At 39.2% G+C, this 23,867-nt stretch overlaps 1 protein-coding gene across 1 annotated transcript in view; it reads right to left on the bottom strand.

Annotated features, from left to right (window-relative positions):
- Nucleotides 1–22,201, bottom strand: part of MTMR10 (myotubularin related protein 10) — a 41,624-nt gene extending 19,423 nt beyond the window's left edge. Inside the window, exons 1-5 of the mRNA XM_074880732.1 lie at nucleotides 21,799–22,201; nucleotides 20,337–20,397; nucleotides 7,073–7,209; nucleotides 5,893–5,965; nucleotides 3,632–3,774 (exon numbers count right to left, since the gene is read on the bottom strand). Coding sequence (XP_074736833.1) covers nucleotides 3,632–3,774; nucleotides 5,893–5,965; nucleotides 7,073–7,209; nucleotides 20,337–20,397; nucleotides 21,799–21,858 — 474 coding nt within the window. The 5' untranslated portion in view covers nucleotides 21,859–22,201. The remainder of the gene's footprint in view (nucleotides 1–3,631; nucleotides 3,775–5,892; nucleotides 5,966–7,072; nucleotides 7,210–20,336; nucleotides 20,398–21,798) is intronic.
- Between the last annotated feature and the right edge of the window lie 1,666 nt (nucleotides 22,202–23,867).

Raw genomic sequence — 23,867 nt, 5'->3', positions numbered from 1 at the left:
ATGTGTTCTTGCAATTTGTTTCTGCTTAAAGGTAGACTAGGTAGGTGAACTCTGAAAGTCCTACCAGTATTACCCACACATCATGTCTATATGTAATCAAGTCAGACTGTCCACATCTGAAGCTTGACTGCTTTCACACTTGGAGCCTTTTCTCCCTCACTTTCTACCAAGAAGAGACTCAGAATACTCTCTATTCTAGTAAGGCAGCTTAATTAGTAAGGGTTATTCTCCCTTATGCCCTGTTCACCAAATATAGGTACTTCCTTAGGAACAGGTTACATTCTCTTCGCCAACACCAGTTTATGTAACTGAATGCTGATGAGTATTTCCATTATATTCAAGGAACTACGCATGAATCAAATTACTTAAATGTATAAAGTTAGTATGTGTTCTCCTTGTAACTACTGCATATATTTAAAGTTCATTTTAAAATAGTAATTATTAAGTGTATTGTTTTCATTTCTTTAAGCGTTGCTCTAAACAGAACATTTGCTAGCATCTGGCAACAGGTTAGAGACATTTGTACTCCCATAGTTTGAAGTGTATATTTTAGTAGGTAGGTATTTCATTTTGACCTACCAGTGCTTTATTCACAGAATGATACTCCTCTGTATTGCCAAAATGACACTTAGTTACAAGTCTCCCTGCTCTGATTTGTATAGCTGACAATTTATGTAAAGTTTGCTAAAGGATGCTATTTATAAAGCACTAACATGCAGGTCTCTTGCTTTACAGAACAGAGATTGTAATGCTAACTGTAACATCACCTTCCCTTCTGCTTACTTTAAACACAAGTGAAAAAAACCTTATTCAGAAACACTTCAGTCATAAATACTTCAGACATGATTTTAATTATAGCCTGCACAATTCACTGATTCCAACAGAAATTGAGTTCTGCAGTTTCTCAACATTAAGCACCCTAGAAAACTTTCATAAAACACGTAAGCACAATTTATCCAGTTAATTTTTTACTCAGGAAGTCTTCATATCTAGCTCCAAAATGAGCATAAGCAAATTTGTGAGGAAAAAAATACAGCTGAGAATTATTTTGATTTTTCTCAGAGATGACTGGAGATTAGGCCCCCAGGTCAAAAGAAAAGACAAGAAGCTGGTGAGGGTTCTGTGGTGGGCTACCAAGGTGGCTACGGTCCTGAAGTACATCTCTGAAGAAGTGGGGCTCATTTAGCAATAATGAGACTGCAGGAAACCACTACTAGGAAGGTAGTTACAGACTCAGTCTTGCCAGATGATATAAGAGGCAGGAGCCAGAAACTCATCTTGCTACATTCACGCTGGACATCAGGAAAAACATGCAGCACTGGAACAGGTTACCCACAGAGGGACAAGGCTCTCCACCCCTGGTGGTTTTAAGATAAAACTGGACAAATCCAAGCCAACCTGATCTAATCCTGGCAACTCTGAAGAGAAAGGCGGACCAGGTGATCGTCACAGGCCCCTCCCATCCAGCACCTCTGACTACGCTCAGCTCTCTACTACAACATTCTCTCGGTCAGAAGACAATGCTAGCACACTCAGCTGAAGAGAAGAGCAGGAATTCCCTCTTATCAGAACTTAGTTACACTTTAGGTCTTGGTCCTCCCTACAAAAGTTATGCATACACAATTATTTCCAAGTAGACAGCTACCAATGTTTTCATGCACAAATAGCTGGATGTAAATAAATATTAAAGAGGCCTTCCAGAACTATGATGAGGCCCAACCACCTTCTTTTGTTTTTAAGCGTCAGGATAACCTTGCTAATATGTACTACTTGAAGGGCATGAACAGAAACCAGATAAAATCTTTCAAGAGTGTGGTGCTAGCATGCCATTTAAATGCCACAAAGAACAAAATAACTCTATTCAATATGCTCTGTAGACCATTCTAGTTGTGTTCACCAGCATCCCCAAATAATTTACACAAAATCCTGATAGAAGAAACCTGATCTAAGGATCTCATGGTTTTAGCCATCTGTATTAATGCTAACAGAATAATGTTATTATGGAAACACTAGATTAGGTTAACAGAACCTTATCTCCCTTCAGTATAAATGTGCTTCTGTGATACACCCACACAAAGCTGCAGTAACCTCCTTGATGCATCAAAACTGCAACAGTAGCAACACAGCTGATATTGCAATTTGTGCAAGTTTTCTTCCACTCCTCTACTGAGCGCATTCTGATACTTGAGAACAGCAGCTGTTACACTTTTAGTCACCACCAGCACTATCTTTATAACCTCATAGATTCAGATCCTTCTGATCTCTAGATCTAGCTGTTCTTCCTATCAAAAGAAATCATGTCAGATGATGTAATTCTAAATGGATAAAGCAAGCGCCTTCATAAAAAGGTTTCACTTTTTGCTCTTGCATAAGTAAACACAGCACAAAAAGTGTTAATGAGATGCTGAGTTTATGCTTTCTTCCTCACTTCTCCAGGCTAATCACTCTTCTTAGCTGTGACAGCCAATTAGAAACAACTGCTATAATGATACTGCAGTAGACAGGCTGCTCCAGGAAGATTTCAGAGAAGCTGTGAAAGGTGAATTGGCTGCAGAAAGATTGCCAAACATGAAAGGTTACAATCAGCAAAGACAGCAAGCAGGGAGGAACCTAGAAAAGCAGAGAGGAAGAACGGTCTGCTTCATTACTGGGCTTCTGCCCATGGACCCCTGAGAGGGTAAAAGGTGAAAAAGTGATGAACTGGTTCATTAGTTACTCAAGTTGATAACTGCAGATTTATGTCTGGGCAGATGGTTCAGGACTTACAGGCTTAAGCTCAAACTTTATCCTACTGAGAAGGGGAATTCTTAAGCTCTGTGAGCAAACTGGGTCATTCCTTACGAAACGATTGCTGTGCCACGCCTGGCCATGCAGTGGTGCCATAGAGGTCAGAGGAGCTGTAACTCCACCTATGGCACCGATCCAGAAGGAAGCTGGTGAGCTAACCATCACTGATCGGCAGAAACTGCTCTGGACCTTACGCCGTTAAATAACATTGTATGCTTTTGTTGAGTCTGATGACAAGTGTTAAAAGTGGGGAAGGAATGAAATTTCTAGCAATGTACAGACAGAAGTAATTCTTCTTGTCAAGAGGTATACAAGTCTTTTCTAAGAAAATGTTGAGAAAGAGCACAGTTTTGTGTAGATTAGACAAACTGATCATTCCGAGAGCTTGCTGGAGAACTTGCTGTGTGAAGCAAATAAGAAGAGTGTATATAACATAATACACTTTACCTATGGGTAAATTAACCTTATGACTTTCAGAAAATGTATCAAAGTTTCAAACAATTTCCATAAAAATATAAACATCTCTTGTACAGCTGCAATGCAGTATTCAGATTTCAGTCTTTAAAAAGATTTAATAAGTCAGTAATTTTTAGAAGTACAACAGATATGACAAGAAACACAGATTCATCTTGCATTAAAAGAAACAGTTAATACGTCACGTTAAATATTTACCTAATAATTTTGACTCTAAAAATCTAGATATTCTTCTGTAACAGAATGTGATTAATTTGCAATTCTTCCCCCCCTACTTCTCTATCGAAACATAAAACAAAATGTTCTTATTGGCACAGCTGTTGCTACATGTAGTGACCACAAGGCAAGATTTCATAAGAAGATATAATACCTTTTTTGCACTTTCGGGACCCGCTTCATCAAAACGAAATCTGACAATACGGAAGTCTTTGCAATAAATTATTAATTCAGTTGGATTAAATTTAAGTTTTTGGTTGGGACCAAGGACCTTCTGCTTCCTCTTGGTGTCATTCACTGTAAAGACAAGACAAAGTTATTGGACTGTGTTTTGTAAGGATACAACAGAAGACTGGCTCACTCAGGCAGAATAATACTGCTACCAGCAGTTTTTCATTTAATAGTATATTTCAACTTTTCAATTGAGGTAGAAAATCTACAGGTCCTCTTCTTATCAATCTTCTTTCAAAAAGTGGCTGAATTACTGTTTCCTGTATGCCCAGGTTTTGTCCATCAACAACTTCACAAACAAGAAATTAACACGCAGTATTCCCAAGAGCAATTTTTGGTCCCAGTTAATTTTGCATGTCGTAATGCCCTTCTGATGCACAGTAACTAGCATATGCACTGAGTTTTTAGAAGGTTTTTTTACTTGGATATATAAGAAAGTGCTGGAGTTAAGACTAAGATTAACTCCTTATTTCTTACATAAAACTCAAGAATGTAAGTACAGTAAATTGCCAGCTGGTCTAGACCTGCGTAGACAGGCTGTGTCTCTTGGCCTATGTATCTCCTTTTCAAACAGAGAAACTTAAGTTGTAAAAAGTAAGCATCACAGAAGCCACAGATATTTTATTTGTCATAACTGGGAAAACTGGGGCATGTAGCTGTAGAGCTATTATATTGACATAGCTGCCCGGTTGCAGGTATCTTCTGGGTTAAACTTGAGTACTTCCAGGGAACTCAAGGACACCTCCACCTATTCACCTTCAATATAACAACCATCAGCAACCTCTTCTGCAGTATGGGTGAAAAACATCCCCTTAATTCCTGTCAGTAAAAGCTTATGCTTCACTAAATTTAGGGTAAACCTGCATAACAGAAGAACAAAGAATAATCTCAAGTGTGTGGCAGGAGCTAAAGAGCTTCAAACCTCAGTAGAAAAGCTAAACAGAAAGGGTTCTTAGAGAACTTCTACCATTCTTCTATTGAAACTGCAAACTTTCATGCTATTTGACAGTTTGGGTAAACATGCACAAAAGAGTAATCTAGAATCTGCTAGTCCTCAAGTTCCAAAATAAAAGCTATCTGTAGTTCTCTGCCATTTAGGAACACCACCCTTCATGTGACAGAAGACGTAATTAATAGAAATTATTCGAGGCTGGCTGGCTTTTCCCCCCTGTTTAGTAGAATTTACTAAGAGCATTTGTATGAGACGGTAAAAGAAAAGACTGGAACACCCTGTTTATCAACATCTCTCCATACAAAGCTGCTGTTAACAGATTTGCAATACTGCTACCATTTTGTCACCTCTACCTGGTATTTTTGAAAAGGGGCAACAAATGTGGGCCAGTGCAAGACCATATGACAGGTCAATAGCACCTCTTCCTTTAAAAAAAGCATTTCTTCATAACCTTCTTCCTCAGATACACATTAATCTTTTCACAGTGATTACAACCAGCTTCCAGAGTAGAAATGGATTACTGGATAACTTCGGGCACTGAAAACTTGTAAGTAATGATTTAAGTTACCTACAGTCAGAAAATCAAGTATTTAACAGCCCACATCATAATCAAGATTTGAAAAATTATCACTTATATGCAATTCTTCAATTACAAGATGAAAAACATTATTCTTAACAAACAGGTTAGCCCAAAGTACCCACCAAAACAAAAACTGGTTCTTCGAGGTAAGTATTTTAAGTTATTTCTTCAGATGTCTATTGTCATTTGTAGATTTGAGGACCACTAGCTACTAACTTGCTAAGAATCAGACAAGACTGAAAACTCGAGCATTTATGTCAGATATGCCAGCGATGTGTGAATTGTGTAAGTGATGTGCTTTTTGCAATCTAGTGTATTTAAATGGAAGAGATTCAGATGCTCAAATATAAAAAAGTTGCCAACAAAATTTTGTACTGCTATAACAGGTCTATCCTAGAACACCTGTTGATTCAGTATTGCAGTTAAATTTAAATTTAAAACCAATATAAAGACCCAACTAAATACGTCTCCTCAAGTTTTAGTCAGCTTTTAAGGCTTTTATCCTAATTTTAAATAAACCAAATTCTTCAAATCAGGGAAGATTAATGACATAAAACCTTAAGTGTCAACAATTCTGCACATCCTAACAGGCAGTTAACAGTTTTGAACTAAGTTTAAAGCCTATCATCATACTTAACTATTTTTGACATACCTGTGACAATCTGCTCAATGCATGTTAGTGGGACATCATGTTCACCAAGGAGGAGGTTTTTATAATGGAATTTCTGAAACACATGAACTCATAGCTGTTAATTGCAGTTCTGCAGTTCACAACCAGATACACAGCACAACTTTGAAGAAACAGTGATAAAAATCAGACATGCCTAGACTTTTCTGACGTGTACCACCCTTGCCTATTCACAGGCAATTAGAGGTTGTGGAAACACCTCTGATGTTGGTGAATGCACACCAAACCATTTAGAAACCCCAGTGGAAATATGCTAAATAACCCCACTACTTGCACTGAATTTACTAGCCTCAAAAATTACTGGTAGAAATTCAATACAATCTGAAGTGTAAATTAGATGTACATATATACATGATATAAAAAAAAAAAAAACCGCCAACTATTACTTTAACCATAGAAAGAAGAAAATATTAATTCAGCTTTCCAAAATAAGTTTTGACAACTAACTCATGTCAAAAATAAATTTTTTGAAGTAGCTTTGGTCAAACTTGCTAACCATTACTGAACAAACATCTGTGTACTTTCAGAGCTTTATGCACACCTAGGTAATGGAGTGTTTCTTTTAAAAGCCCAAAATGAAAGTGAAAACTCTACTGAAAATAACACAGCTCAACTTGAATTTCCAAACAGTAGCATATGCTGTGCATTTCAAAACCTGAGGTTTTGAACGTCACATGTTGTGGTTTGACAAAGGCTTGCTTTCTTGCCCCCCTTTTCTTGTTGCTTCATCTACTTTGTTCTCTGTCAGTAATGCCGATTAAACTTGGACACACTAAAGGCTTTGCTGATCTGACACTTGTCTAGTCAAAGGAACATTTGCAACTACCTTCTTCAACGAGGAACACGTTTTTATATAATTCCTGCTTTGCCTTTTTAAAAATCACTTCCCAATGAAGCCTCCATCAACAGAGGTAAATAGAGCTGGGTGTACTTCCATACCAAACTTCCTCTGTTCTGATACTCTCAATGAAGGGATGGGATAGCAACAGTAAGAACAGGGCAGTGGAACCTCATCATTTAGCCTGCTTTGTTTTAGAGGGCATCATATTTATATCGTATATGAGACAAATTTACTGTATTCTAATTAAATCCATTTTACCTACCATATTTGTTGTCATGATGTAGTAATGCGAGTAATACAAACCTGTAGTGGCATTGGGTCATCCGTAATAAAGGAAATCTTGAAGTTAGTGCAAACCAATTTGCCCCACAGGTCATATTGACTTGTATCTGTTGCGATGCATTTTCTTACAAAATTTACTTCATTTACCACAATTTCACCTAGAACAGAAACAGCGGAGTGGAAAAGATAAACCTATATAAATCTTGTAGGTGCAACAATTCTAAATCTGTAGTACCAAGAAGCCCCTAACTTTACTTGTTTCAAGTTTAACACCTCTTCTGGGTAAATCTGGAGTTTAACTAACACCACTCCAGGGAGAAAAGAAAACTACTTTTCCAAACCAGACAATATTGTGCAGTAGTTAAAAGCAAAAATAACCAAACCACAACATACCACTTCCCTTGTCCAGAGATCAAAATCTGCAATTCTTCACTATTAAAAATTCATTGGTGTGGACAACACTGTCCTTTAAACAAAGGCATACATTCATGTACTCCAGCTAGTATTTATTTTAAAAACTTAAATTAGCTGGCTATTGTTAAGTACTTTGGAGAGTTTCATGAAATTCATTAATTCAGAATAATCAGTCTACATCTAGTTTTGCATTTATAAACAGATTTTCAGGTGATATCATAAAAGAAAAACCAGAAAAAACACACTAAACACTCTTCACCATTTCCAAGTTTCTACTGTGGCCATCTAATGAAAGAGATCAACCATTTCCTTTTGCAAAACAGAAGATCCAAATGAATTTTAAAAAAAGCTAATTCATCTGGCATAAGCTGTGAAATAAAAAAAGCATACAGGCAAATGAGACTGAGGACCATTTAAAAAGAAAAAGTAAATAAATCACTACATAATGTTACTTTTTAGTTCCACAACAGAGGTTTCTGAAAGCTAAATAGTAATTTCATTCTTACTTCAGGAAATTCACTTGGGCATTTATTTTACTCCTGTATAGGGCTTTTGCTTCTGTCATCAGATCAACACCTCCTTCTGCTGCTGTCTACTTAAATAGTGTGGGAGTGGAAGTGTGTTCAAGAAAAGAGTGATTTTATACTAGCTGTATGTTTTTGTTTCAAAAAGACTAAGGACTAAAGATTGCTAAAGCCTAGTTTGCATGTTAACAGGTTGGGCATATTTAGTGTCCCAGTCGGCCAAAATGTCAGCTCAGAGTGTCCTGTGCTTTGCAAGAAGAAGTCAATCCTTTGGGTGACTATAATGGCAGTAATCTGTTATCTGTATGTCCAGTAAGTATGGATATAGCTTTGAGTAAACTTCCCATCTGTCTCCTGATCTAGAGAAGGTATTTTCCTCAGGCAGTTATCACTGCACCCAAGTAACCATAACTTCAAAGAACTGTCTTTAGCATTCCAAATGCTTGAGCAGAAATGTACCTTTAGCTAGTCCAGTCTCTGCACATACACCTCATCCTAAATTCTTTAGCCAAGCTGCCCTACCTAGCTCTCTTGACCCTAATATAATTAGGCATCAGCCTGGAAGTCACTAAGAGCAGCAGCAAACAGAGTCCCTGCATTTAGTTCAGTTGTGATAAACAGCTACAAAAGTTTCTTGGACTAACTCTGTAGCCTTGAACTGGCAGAATTATGTTGGGTATTCTGGGGCCGTTTGAAGATGTAAGGGGACAAGTTTCACTGACCTGTGGTTATCACATACACACATAATCTATGTCAGAAGTGGCAAGAGTTGTGAAGATACTCTATAGACAGATGTACTGGAGCTTTAAAGTCTTTTCCCAAACATTACTAAACTGTGGTTAAATAAGGTTTTGAATTTGAAAAAAAAAACCAAACCACCAATTCTGACAGTTGCAGCACAAACAGTTAAAGGTCAATTAAGTCCACAGCAATTGAAATCACTGTCTTATAACGGGGTACATGAGAATTACAAGCCCTACTTCTGTTAAACACTAATGAAAATGTTTCAACACTTTTAGCAGAGTCCAGCCTGAAACTTCTTAATGTCCTGCATTTTTTTCTAATATGCCATTTACTTAAAATAACTGCAAAAACTCAAACTGTATATTAAAGCAATTCCTTCTCACAGTTGGTGTTAATCTTCAACTATTCAATGTCGCATTCGTAGTCATATTCTACCTGTGAAGCTTCCCCTCTCCACAAAGTCAGTTGTTCTAAACCTAAATAGTTTTTATTCTTACCTCTCTCAGTACCCCCAGTATACCACTGCATGTCTAATAAAAAGGTAAAGAGCGGCAAATACACCATGAAATGAAGCGCAACTTCCATAGGGGTTTTTTTTTTTTTCCATATAACATTCTCTTATCTGTTATCAATACAGTATTTTTTAGTTGATACACTGGAGAAACTCTTGCTAAAAGCACAAATTGCTATTATCAAACTATTTCAGTCCTTCGTGTCTTTGATGCTACAAAACAGTAGAGAAATAAGAGATCTATGCAAACTTACTCAATTTGAATCTACTACAGTGTAAAACATGCCAGCTACATCACTCTCTTTACCAAAGCCAGGCCTTTTTACTTCCCTCCTCCATTCCTCATAATTGTGTGGCTACACTGCAACATGTTAATGCTAATCCGATTTTACTGCAACTTCATTTGTTCTCATTTCATCCTACACAAACACCTTCTGGATTTTTTGGCCTAACTTCTCTGCACTCAAGTTTACAGGCCCAACACAGAACTGTCAGTTTTGAACCTCAGTATTATAATATGGTGAGACAGAAAGTGCATGCATACAGATTTCAGCTGAAGGGTTTAAACACTCAGAACAGGCATGAGAAAATTTAATAGATGCAGTTCTCAAAAGCCTCCAGAAACGGAACATTTTTAAGTGCGGGTTTGGAATTTTATATTAACCCACCTTTTATCCCTCATTTGGACATCTATAATGAGCAATATAAAAAGCTGCAAACCTTCCAACTTTAACTCAAATTTAGGAAAGTAGATAAACAACGTTAAGTTGTTGGTGTTGGTCTTGCACAATGAACCCTTCTTGTATTTGTAGTTGAGTAGGTGATTTTTCTATACTAGTGTCAACAACAGAGCTATTCAGAGATATTACACTGCACATTTTTACAATGTAGCTGCTGCTTTTTTCCAGTAAACAGTCACAAGCTGTTCCAGACACGGAACAGCAGTCAACACTTCCATGTGACTCCAACAGTCAAAAGAATGACCTCAGGAGACAACAGTAGTTTGTTTAAACTCTGACAGGAAACCAGAAGAAAAATTACAGGTTGCCACCCTTATATATAAAGCCTAATCATGTTTAATAAAAATATTTCTATGTTGAATATATAAATCACAAAAATAACACAAGAGACTGAAGGATCTATCTAGCTAATACTCCTTCCACTTAACACACAGCTTCAGAAACAGTTCAACTTCAGAAAAATTCTGCTAGATCTCACAAAAGCACATGCAATTTCATCTTCTCATATTTTGGATGTTAAGAGAATTCATAGTATATTTCTAATCCACCATAATGCATAGCCCACTACAATGCAAATAAAATTCAGAAAGCAGAGCATGAATGAACAGGAATCGGAGACAACAAAGCCACGACTAAAAATGCAGAACAAACCATCAATAGGTATCACAGCTGCTGTACAACAGCACCAATTTTGTCTCCCCAGCTTGCAGTCATACTACGTGAGTCTGTTCAGGCTTCATGGCAATTTATTTCCGCAAAATTTGAAAATGCAATCCCCAATCAGTAACATCCTAAAATAAAAGCGGCTCTGCACCATTCTGCCTACTACTGAACGCTATTTTTGTCATTTGTGGTGTCATGCCCCACCGGTCAAATTTAATTTTTTGTCTGTTCAACAGATGAAGGTAGTAATTTGTAACTTACTGCCAGGAACTCTGGATCTAATAACCTGCACACATGTAAATCACATAAAAACGTCTAAAAATTTTTCTTAGCTTTTTTGTGTATTTTGTGCCACTTTTATCACTATTTGTTATCAATAACAGGGCAATCAGACAATAAGTTAATTTGATAGATCTAAAAAAACTAAGCAAGAACTTCTAGAATTAGCACTGCATTAGAACTTGCAGCTGAAAATGTCTGTATTTTCTCTTAGAGTCAAGGGTCTGGATTCTTTATTAGCAGTAGGAGATGCATAAATAATCCTCCATCACCTATATAGCCAGTTCTCATGTTGGCCATTTTAAGATTCTGCGTTATCTTAGCTTAAAATTCAAGAAATATGCCAACAAAGAAAGAGACCTCAAGTAATTCCCAGGTTTTCAGTTGCTCACTCAAGCAGTTGCCAAACCCTTCCATCCAAAAGAGTTTCTAGCACAAGTTTTGCTGCCCACGAATACAGAAACAATAGAGCAGAACAGTGTACCTTAAAACCTTAGTTTTCAGGGCAGAATTTTGACTGAATAGCATCTAGGACCACAACCTTACTAGTGTACAAGGTGAAACTGAACAGCATTCAACAAATCTAACAATACTGACCAAATACAAAAATGCTGCACAATGAAATAAAGTAACTGAGCAGTTTACAAGGTGACATATTTATGCTGTATCATACAGATATACAGATTGATACATAGAGAGACAACACACAGGCACATGCATACATACATACATTAAAATGCTAACATTTCTAGCACATTAAGAACCTGATACTTGCTACAGGCAACAAATGGCTGAAATCAGACCCCATAAATGAATAATGCAAATCCTACAGGCTCAAGAACTTTGCAGGCACCCTACATATCGCCAAGGGAACTTTTTCAATGCTGTATCAGAAGCTTAAAAATAGGTTTATTAGTATAAACTTTCTTTAATGAGCATTGAAGTTCTAAATCAAGATCTGAGTATGTTTAGTGTACATTCAAAGTCTAATAGACATAAGGACAACAGAGGGTATTAAGTACTTTAGGCAGTCATATAATTCCTACTTAGCACCTGAATACACTTAGGAAACTAAACCCCTGTTCCTCATTTATAATGTTGATAGTGATTATACCCAATTAAGACAACAGAAAGCCAGCTTGTTTATGTGAAAGATAGTCTAAAAAGTTCACAGTAGGAAAGCTAAAGTTAATTCAAGTAGCCATTTAAGCATTAAAAATGCACATTAATGAGTTCACTTGTATTTAGAAAGATCTAAGTCTAAAACCATTCCAAAATTATTAGCAAATAATTAACTTCTGTAAATTTCTGAGTACAAATTTCCAATAAAAGCTTCATTAATAAGCAACAAATCTAGAACCTCTTCACCCATTTAGCTGCCTTTTCTTAACTGCTCTCTTGTAAAGAGCATACCAAAATTGCATGAGTTTATTAGTATGCACCAAGCATTTAGATGTAAATGACTAATCCACTTTTAAATGAATCTTCTGTTCGGTGTGCTCAGCCACTTCCAAACTTAAGAAAAAAGTATTTGTAAGCTCATGAAATAATTGTCTTTTATATATTTTCTGATTTTATGAGCTCTTACAATATATTTAAGAATTTAAGGTATGAGAAGACAAAAAAAAAGATGCACAGTATTGTAGATATCACCCATCTTTCCCCCCCTCCCCATTTTTCAATACTTTCACAATTAGTTAAAAAATAGACTACATTTAATTTTATGTACATCTGCAGAAAGAAAAAAATAAAAACAAAGTAGAAATGTTGTTACAAAAGCACAGCTCAATACTGTGATTACTGTGGAATGGAAAATTATTTGAATATATTGTATTTGCATTAATTTTTAATAGGAGAACCTGGGATTTCTGTCAAAACCCGACTCTAACCGCTGCTTGGAGAGTGGTGCGTTTTAAATGCACAGTACCAAAAGAGCTTGCTTTGCCAAACTAATTAGAAAAACTGTTTTCAAAATATCATATACTAATATTATACAGTTGCTCTAGTGTGCTAACAAACAGAAAGAGAAAAAGAGCATGACAGGAGCTTAGCTAAATTTTAGAAACGCTCAGTAAGGAAAGAAGGAGCAAAAAAAGCAAAGACTTCTTGGTAAAAGTTTTCGAAGAACAACTATTCTTTTCTCATGCACAAGACTGTAATCAGTATTTGTCCAATAATGGCTAATCTTTGTGAACCCTGCAAAAGAAATTGACCACAGGAGGGATCAGAAAAGACAACTGCTTTTCTGAACAAGGATGGGATGCTCCACAAAAGCTTCCCCCCATGCCCCAGAAACGCAGCGAAGGACACAAGAACGTAGAGCAGACAACCAACAGGAGTTCACATGGCAAGAAGGGAACACCCATCATGAGCAAAGCTCTCATTACCAACTAGATCCAGAACAAAATGCTGCAGTAGATTAAAAATCTGATCATGCTTAGAATTGCTGTAATCCAGCAATTTGTATTACCCCTAAAATGGAAACAGTTTCATATTCAATATGCATTCACACCATTTTCACTGTCATTTGTGAGACTTTTTTAGTCACATCAGAAAATTGATTCAGTTGACAATAATTCTAACCATGTATTTTAATTCCTTTATTGCCAGTCCTGACTTCACCTGAATTAGCTCTCTGATCTGGCTTGTTCTTTGGTTGCACAAGCGTCAGCACCAAGTAGCTAACAGGAACACATACCTGTGATGAGAAAAATGGAGTAATAAACAGCTCCTCTTGGCATCAGAATGTATTTTTAGGCCAAATTAAAATAATTCTATCACCAAACCCTCCCCCAAATGTTTCAGCAATGATTTGGGCAGAGTTCTGCAATGTGAACAATAGACAAGCCAGTGAGGAGGGAGAGTGTTTTGTGTTTTGCATATTTTTAGTCCGGCTATATAAACTACAGATTCCCAAAGCCTGACTTTGCCTAAACAATATAATCAGTAACAATTTGAGAGGAGTGTGGTTTTCAGCCTGTTATTTTATAACTATGTCACCAATACAAGTTACAGATGCCGTTTTGAACTTGTAATATATTACTGGGTCTAGCTTAAATTACTCGGGTTTGGCTTAATAAGTAAATCAATACAGAAACGCACGTTCCTTCAAAATTAGTTTGCTGAAGACTTACTTCACTGGAAGTAAATATAATTGCCAGGAGACAAAAAACCCAGTAGTTTGGTCAGCTGACATTTCAGAATCTACACTTAACATTTTTATCCCTTTTCTGGACTTTAATGACTTGTAGCATTAAATATATGTGGGACAGAGAGAGCAGAAACCAATTGCTTTGGAACTGTTTTGCAGACTGCACATGCAGAAACATTACAATATTTAATTTTAAAGCATGTTCATCCTTCTGCCTTTAAAGAATGATTTCCATATTGCCCTACAGCTAATCTGCTGCAAATAGGAAAGTATTTTGGTAGAAATTTACAAATACTTTAAATATAGTACTAGTCAGAAACTTTAAGAAATGCCCTCTATGTATTCAGAACAAAGAAGGCAGCACAAACTGACTCCATCCAGTAAAATCCACTTCTAAGACTGTATCTGGAATTAGATTCTACATCCAGACTGTCTTGGTAGTACTTATATCATTTCAAACCTTAAAAAAAGCAAAACCAAAAACAAAACAAGCAGTTAACTGACCCAAAGCACGCCTGAAAATTTACTTTGAGTCAAACAAACAAAAAAGCTATAATAGAAAACACTATTTACTATATACTTACTGTAAGTGATGTTTCATTTATTCTAAATATAAGTCAAATGCCTGGTTCATTTTTTAAACTTCTTGCAGTGTGAAAGATGAGTTTGCAGAAAGCTGCTGTTTCAGATTTCAAATCTAGAATTTGAAACTTATGATTTATTTAAATAAAACTTTCGGAAATATTCTTGGTGTAGAAGAAAAAAACATTAAAAAAATTCTACTTCAGAAAAGCTTTAGGGGATTGTATTACTTTCCAAATTGCCATTCTGATTTTCTAGTATGGCCATTCTGGAATGAAAATAATTTCATGCTCTTGTATGACAATGAAAACAAGTTGAAATTACAAAGCTGTTTTACTTACTTGTCTAGTATCACACCCTAACTTTAAAAACAAACAAACTTTTACAGTAACATTTCAATTTCAAATGACAGACGACACAGGGAAAAACCCCTAACCCTGCAATATGACATCTTAATCAGCTGCGCAATGAGTAAGAGAGCCTTGGCTAGCGCACATTGGAAACGAGAATCAACAACTGAATATGCTTTGGAAACAACCAGAAACTGACTTCACACAAGTTCTATTCAGTTCTTATCAGCATTGATAGGCTATCACTACTCACCATCAAGAGATGAACACCCTTAACAGATCAAGCAATACCTACTCAAGTAACAACTCATTCCAGAAATATACATGGAAAAAGGCACTGACAGCAACAGCCCTATTACTTGTACCAAGCAGTTAAACAATCCCAGTTTCCCCTTGGAAAAACCTTTGGTGTAAAACCAAAATGATTTCTAATACACAAGAAAGGCAGACCTGACAACATCTCTGGCGTTATGCATTAACCTCACTAACTTTGTCCCTATTTCTTACCCCTCCTCCCCAGTCACAGTGCTGGCACCATGCACACACACTGCAACACCATGACCTCTGTTCTCCAGCTCTGGGACACCACAAACCAAATGAAAATGCCAAGAAAGAGGTGCAGGAGTTCAAAGCGGTCAGGAGTGAACATACCTGGAGTACTAACGCACAAGGGTGCCTCACCAAAAAGTGTATTTTCCTTCTCCTATCACAAGATGCGTTGCAGCTGCTCTGGAACACATGACTTAATGTACTAAGGATTTGCAGAAAGCAGAAAAAAAAAATAGAAAAAGAGGTGGGAGCTAACTTGCAAGAGAATCAGACACTTCTGAAAGATTAAAACTTTCCATGATACAGTCTTAAAAACCTCCCACAATTAAATTTCTATCCTATCTAAGGGCACCTGTACACAAAAAAGCAAACCAAAACCAGAAAGTGGATAGTAAAGCCAGTTAGACTGTCATTATTGTATAAAAGCTGACTATATACAGTGGCAAAAATCTGGAACACAATATATAATCCCATGTCAACAAAAACACAGAGCAACTGGAAAAAAACTCCCTTCTCGGGACCAACTAAGACAACTAAGCTAGAGGGAAGCAAAACAGCAGATACATGACACAAGCCTGAAAATCAAAAATCACATGAAATGGGAGAACATGGCTTGATGGCTGCTGTGTCATACAAGAAGTAGGATTTATTCAAGTAAACTAGATGGTGGTAAGTTCAGAACAAAGGTAGTTTGTAACAGCATATAATTAAATTGCTGAATTTCTTACCAGATGGAGCTGTGGGTGATAGAAGTTTACATGGCTATAGAAAGCAACTGGATAAATTCATGTAAGAAAAATCCAGCAAGAAGTATTAAAAATGATAGCACTGTCTCTATGATGCTCTGTAACTCCTCACTTGGATCTCCCATTACGACACTGTAAGAGAAAAGTACCCTGCCACAGACTGAAGGAAGCAGGGAGGGCAGAACAAGCAGCTGGGAGTGCTGCTCATCCTGGTCTTTCTTCTTCCTACATGGCCACTGGCAGCAGGAGGTGACATCTGACTCAGTCCAGCTGTACTTATGACCTGTTCATAAACCCACCACAGGTGTGATCGCACACCAGTGACAGCACTGAAGTTGACTTCTACAATCTCACCATGAAACGTGGTGCAGACACAAGAGACTATGAATAACTACTTTGCAACAGCAGCTCACCACCAATATTCCTTTAACTTGCCTAAATGTGAGCAAGATTTTAAAATACTATTCTAATTCAGTTTACTTCTATAATTTTACTGTATAAACTTTTAAAACCAAAACCAACTAAACCATTTCTAGCTGTTTTGTAAAAACGTACAGGTAACAACTACTAACTTAATCTACTAGCAAATTAGTATACTGACCAACGCTTCAAAATAATTACTACAAGTGGGTATCAAGATTCAGGAGGAACAATCCTTTTCTCACACTTAATCAGATGTTCCGTTAGTTATGTAATCTCCTGCAGAACATCCTGTGTGAGCAACAGTAAGGTAGCTTTTCACCTCATCTTGCCTAAACCACAGTGCGGCACTGCTTACAGTACAGACGCTGGCCTGGTTCCTTATCCATCCACGTACCGCACCTCTCTGCACACAGCTTTGCCATTCAAATAATGAAAACATGCACTGCACTACATTCCAGTTATGGTGTACAATTTTTTTGAATGCTTAAGTTGATGTCTCAAAAATGCTACCGACACTGCTGTGGAAAGTAGGCTACGATTGATTACACACACCTTCAAGTTTAACAACTTCATTCTCCCCTAAAGTACACAAGGTAATTTCCTACTAGCCAGGCAAGGCACTTTAACAGACTGACTGGCAGACTACCTGCTATTTCTCTATTTTTCCTCTTTGACATGCTTACAAAACAAGCTATGCAAACAAAGGAAAAAAAAAAGTGAAACTGTTACACAGGCCAACTCTTCAACTAACTCTGCAAAACCTCTTGATCAGAGAGCTACACTAGCAGAACGGAACCGCAGAAAGAAAACACTTTTATAACTCCATCTTAAACCTGTACCGTGTTTTGGAAAGAAATTATACCAAATTCTAGAAAATTCTTTGCTTTTCCCTACTGCAACATCAGTGTTGCCACTTACAACCAAGGTTTTTACTTGCTTTAAATGATGTTTGTTCTTTTCCTACTACACCACCCTCCTCAGGGCACACCGTTCCATGAGAATACACTTTTTTGTTCCAAAAGCTGAGGAGATGAGTCTCTATTCCTCTGGGCACCAGAGGAAACTTTAAAAACAAACTCTGCAGGTTAAAAGTTTATTCCAATGTAAATTCTAATTTAAAAAAAAGAATTAAACAAAAACCTACTCATTTTGCAACCTGACTCATATTATTTCCATGTCTGGAACTACCTCTCCTAACCTTCACTGCACAGAAATACAAGTTAGACAGCAAGGTATTTCACTACTTCAGACTTTCAATTTTTAGTAAACTACTCCCTCAAAGTGACTTATGTTTTAGGGATCGAAAGCTTAATACAACTATTTGCAGTTTTCAAAGATTACTAAAGCCAGTAACTGCTTGTGCTAATATAATTTAATTCCAAGAGAACTCCTTAAAAACTCCAGCAATTAGAGAAGCATAATAAATATTCAGCCACTCAGATTTAACTCTGTTCCTGAGAGCAAAAGCAATTTCACACAACTATTAAGGATAGGATATTAGAAATACCATACTCAAACTGTACGTGCAAGGGAGTACAAGTCAGCCTTAATATAATTAGAAGAGTTGGAATTTGGCCAGAAACTTCGGTTATGACAAATCCAAAGCCAGTCTATCCAACAGTACAATGTGTACTTGTTTATACACTTTTCTACTTCACCATTTGATGACAGAAACAAAAAAAAAATGTGTTTAGTCCTGTGCTTAACTTTAAACAGGAAGAGTTTCATTTAAGTCATTTAAAATAAGTCACTTCTAAACTCCCCCCCACCCTCATACAGACTGATGCTCACAAAAAGGAAAATATTTTGTCAGAGCTACCCTGTGGCTGTACAGAACAGGGAATCTTATTACAAAATAATTCAAAATAACACCTTAGAATGACACGGAGGTGGAAATTTTAATTCTGTGGTCAGTCACACTCTTTCAATCTGCTTCTACGTAACCTGGGGCAACTTACTACAAATGTCCCAAAAGCCATCAAATGCTGATTTCAAAGATAGTGCAAACAAGGGAAATGATGCAAACGTGGGATAAATATAAGTCAGTTGAGAAACAAACCCAGTCAGCACTATTTTAAGTGTACTTCAGTTTCACAAACAATGAAGGAACCACACTGCAAAAAGCTACTGCACAGAAGTTGTTTTCTATAACTGCTCATGCACATGTCCCACAGTAAAGGCAAGATGTGTAACATTTTGAGAAAATCAATCTCATACTGCCTTGCATTTTCTGTGGAATGTCTCAGAGAAGAACATGCAGTCACTTCCTTGTGAGTCAAAGACCTTGGATGAGTATCAACTGCAACATAACCAATGAGATGCCAAGCGGTAAGCAGAAATTTTGCAAGCATAAGAATATAACTGTATTTCAAACACAGAGCAATCTTAGCAATGTATTTTAAGGTATTTATGCCTCAAGCAGAATCTGTATTATTCTGTTTCATGAAGAGTGTCAGTCAGTTGTTGTTTACTCTTTCAGCTAAACCTCTTCCACAATACTTCAGCCTCTTAAGCTTAAGGTACCTCACTGGACCATATCACATATCAATTAGTACTGCTTAATTAACAACAGTCCCATATGAAGTAGTGACAGAAATTATTTTTTAAGAGTCACTTGATTATTCTATTGATCACTTTGAAAGTTAACATGTGTTATCAACTTAGACAACATGTTAGCCATAGCTTCCTACGTTAGTGCGTATGTAAATTCAGATTTGTTAACATATAATCTGAACGCTAAGAAAAAATGCAGTATATCATTGTTTTAAATTCAAAAATACCCTTAGAAACAGCAAGCCAAATATATTAATGTGATGTACAGTTTGCAATCAAAGTAATCTTGAGAATAGTAGATTGTTCCTTTGGTATCTGACAAAGGCTTTTAGAAATCCTTATTGATCAAAATGTCATTTACCAAAGATTATTTCTTACTTAAAACATGGAAGTCATGAATATACTACCTTTTTATAAATATGTAAGTATGAACAATAATAAAAATATTGCTTTTCTCATCCACAAACTAAAAAGGTTATTCTGCGTAGGTTTAAAGACACTTACAAATTCCAAAATTATATAACGGCTGCATATTCAGTAGGAGTAGATGAATAAAGATGGCCTACCTAGATTACCTACTGGAAATTCTATGAATATTTTCCTTTAAAATAAAGGAAGACTACAACACATGCTACAGTAGTGGGTTCTGCACACAGGTAAAGGTCTGACTACCTCACAAAAATCTAATTATTAATAGTCTTCCAAAAGGTGTCATAAATGTTACAAAACTCACAATGGTTTCATTTCAAATACTCACAATAAAACCAAGACACTATTCTACATGTACTAAAGCATCACACAGGCAAAATTGCCTATGTATTTATTTAGTGTTTCAGGCAGGTTAGAACAATTTTCTACAGACACAAATATCATTAGATTTTCCTACTTAGAAGTTATATTCCCTCAAGGAGCATGCTAAGATTAAAATATATCAAAAATCAATAATCACAGTAAAACAGGGAAAACTATTATAATAAAATTGGTAAAATGTAATTAAACAAAAAGTTTAAATATATCCTTGTTGAGGTATCTGTCAAATTCCTGATTTATGCCTACCTGGCAAAAGCACTGGTTCCAGTTTTTTAATCCTTGGTTCTGAAGCTATATGGTCTTCAGCCTGAAGGGAAAAAAAAAAAAAATTTACTTAAGAATCAGAACTTTACAGTCAGACACAAGTCTGATATATTCAGGCAAAGGAGAAAGTCCTTTTAAAATAAAAAGCTGATCTTAAAGAGCAAGGATCCAATCATAGCAATCGTTTTCTGTAAAAAATATTAATGGTTTTGTGTACATTTAGCTTTGTATCACAAGAATAACATAGCATTTAAAGTGCTAATGCTTAACTACTTGGGCAACCTAGGTTATAACAAGTCCCAGGATGAACAAAAAAACAATTTGGCTTGACATTCCATAAAGGCTCAAGTCCTACAACAAGCTTTACACAGATATGGACACTCAAGTTTGCTCAAAGCTTTTAACGTGCATGACTTTGACACAGGAAATATTTCCAAAAAACCAAGGCCTAGAACACATACGTGCATACTTCCATTTTAATTCCAACATTAGAAAAATACTTCTTTAAAAAGACTGGAACCTTCAGTGAAACAACCTTAATGCCTATGGTTCCTATGCTGACAGTGATACCACCATTTCCAAGGACAAGGCACATCTAGAACTACGCTGCCTCAACATCTCACTGCTACCAAGAAATCGTGAAAAAGCAAAAATGAGTCAACATGTCAAACACGTTGCTAGAAGAGGTCCTGCCTTGTCTAAAAGAAATCAAAACCACATTCTGTCAAGTGCACACCCAGACCACACCAAAAATCCTGGTAGTTCTACTAGATATACTGGGTACTATATGCATGATATATGGTCTACTAGTATATAGACTTTATTTTCTTATTTACAAGACCAGCCAAGTTTTAAACATGAAACGATGGCTACAGTGAGAGTTTATTTATTTGCATAACAGGCAAGCACCAGCTGCTTTCTCCTCAAAGGATTCCACAGTGCAAGCGCCAGTAACAGGGATCCCACCCCGCACAAAGAAGAAAGCGAGCCCAAACACCTGAAGCATTAAACATAACTTTCTAAAATAATCTCACATCGGCCGGTTTTCACCAACACAAGACTTTATTTTGATAAAAGTTCTGCTCCCCGACCAAAGTTTGGGCCTGTCACCACCATGCGCTCACTCCACGTCCGTGTGCGGCTTCAGAGCCCAAGGGGCTGCCCCTCAGCCGTCGGCACAGCTTTTGTTCCCTTCCGCGACGGAGGATCTCCAGGGGCCCTTGGGAACCCCCCCGGGGCCGCGCAGGTGCTGCTGTAGTACCCCGTGGGGCCGGTGACCTCGAGGCGAGCGGGGGAGAAGCTCCGGGGAGAGCCCCGGGCGCCCCGCGGGCCCCGCTGCGGGCCGGCCCAGCCGCCGCCGCGCCGGGAGGCACCTCGGCCGGGGCCAGGGCAGGGAGGGGAAGAGCCGAGCCGGTCGCTAGTGGAAATAAAAGGCTGTTGTTACCTGAGGCAGCGGCAGAAGATAGGACTTGAAGGTGGGCTTGGGCTGCTTGAGAGAAAACATTGTCGCCGCCGGCGGGGACCCCGGCGGGCGGGGCGGGAGGGAGCGGCGGGCCGGGCCCAGGAGGCCCCGTCCCGCGGGGGCAGGGTGTCGACGCCCGCCGGCTCAGGCCCGGCGCCCCGCGGCCGCTCGGGGCTGCGCGCTCCCAGTCACACGGCGGCGGCCCCGGCGGGCGGCGGCGGAGGCGGCCCCAGCGCACCCTCCTTCCCCAAGGGAGGAGTCAGCCGCCTGGGCAGGCCCGGCCTGGGGCTGCCGCAACCCCTCATGGAGCCCCCCGCGGCTCCCTCCGCCTCCCCGCGCGGGCGGCCGCCCAGCCGGCCCAGCCGCTCTCTACCGCCGGCGGCGGGCGGGCGGCGGCGGCCCCGGCGGGCGGCGGGCTGAGGCGGGCTCTGCCGGGGCGGCCATATTGGGGGGGGCGAGGGGGCGGGGGAGCGGCCTCCGTACGGCGGCGCGGAGGGCCCAAGCGGCCGCGACCCGCGCCGTCAGCCGGGTGATCAGCGGTCTGTCCGCTTTTCACGGGCACTTCCCGCGACGGCAGCCGCAGCCGGCGCTGTTATTTCTGACCAGACTGACGGCGGGTTTGGTTACCGACTCTTAGCGATTCCCCGGGAGACCTCGCTCAGCCCCGTCCCCCGCCGCGGGGGTGCAGCCTCCCAGGGGCCGGCCGGGACCCCGCGGGGGGAGGTGACGCCCGGCGCTGCCGCTGGGCAGGGGGCGAGAGGTCGCCTCCCCGCCGGCCTTCGTGAGAGGAGAGCGAGCACAACCACAGGGGCCTCTGGGGGAGGAAAATGTTACAGTGCGGACTGCGGCAGAGGATTCCCGCAGTTTGGCCTCTGAGCCACTTGGAGACTCTGAACCTCCGCATGGGGCCTGCAAAGGCAGGTTTTTATTGCCACCCAGGGTTGTCTCACATCAGCAGTAAAAACCCAGCTCCAGCAGGAATTAACTACTGCTACCGAGTTCTTCTCACTGTCACCTTTTATACAAGGTGTATCACGTTGCAGCCGTGGAATGTCTGTGACCTACGGGTGAAGCCTCCAGGCTGCTGCCGCACCAGCACCCTCTTGCTCGTCGCCGGAACCGTGCTGACTGCTGGAGGTGGATGCGGATCTAACATCTGTGTAATTCCCTTTCCTTAAGCTTTCCAGGGACTCATGGATGGCTCACTTGAGCTTCTCTAGAACATGGAAACACAGTTGCACACCTAAACTGCCAAAATTGAACACTGCTCTCTCTTTTGATAAGTAGGAAACTGAGCAACTACTCACACGTTTAGTGGCCCTTGGCACCCTTAACAGTCCATGTTGCAGGTGCTTACGTGAGCACTGACTGCAATGAACTTGGTCTCCGCAGTGGAAATTCCTCCTACAATAAGCAACAGTTTGGATGGACATGTGGTTTAATCGAGAGCCCCAGAGTGGGACCACATGGGACCATCAGCTGTGAGACCTAAGGAAGGGGGACAGTCTGGATCATCACCGTAGTGATGGTTCCAGCTATGAGCCAAGCATAGTCCTCTGCAGGGCCCATGGGTTAGGGACGAGAGTTGAAGGCCAGAACCTGCCAAACTAACTGCTGGTATTTGGGCACTGCAGCCTCAACTTATTAAAAAGCATACTGTAATTTTTCTATAACAGCTCACATGCAAGATAACATCAGTAAAGGCCTGCCACAGCATAGTAGTGTTGTAATATCACCATAACATATAGTAAAGAACTAGAAGACTCCAGAAAAAACGACACATCTTTAGACACAAAGTGACACATGCAGCGCCAGCCACAGGGTCAAGGTGATCCCTTACTATCATTAACAGGAAGCACATTACATTGCATTACAGCCGCTGGGATTTTTTGGTGAAGTCAGAGGTTGAATATTCAATGAAAGAACAGACTTTTGGGCACAATCTGGATTCCTCAACTTTGATGAGATGCCCCACTGATGCCAGCAGGGAGGTTTGTTTGAACAGCGAGGAAGGAAACAACCCACTGGCATCTGCCTAGGTTGAAGAAAGA

The sequence above is a fragment of the Strix uralensis genome, chromosome 11 (genome assembly GCF_047716275.1).
Source record: "Strix uralensis isolate ZFMK-TIS-50842 chromosome 11, bStrUra1, whole genome shotgun sequence".
NCBI classification, from domain to species: domain Eukaryota; kingdom Metazoa; phylum Chordata; class Aves; order Strigiformes; family Strigidae; genus Strix; species Strix uralensis.
The sequence above is the reverse complement of the archived record's forward strand: the minus strand, read 5'-3'. Positions and strand labels throughout refer to the sequence as shown.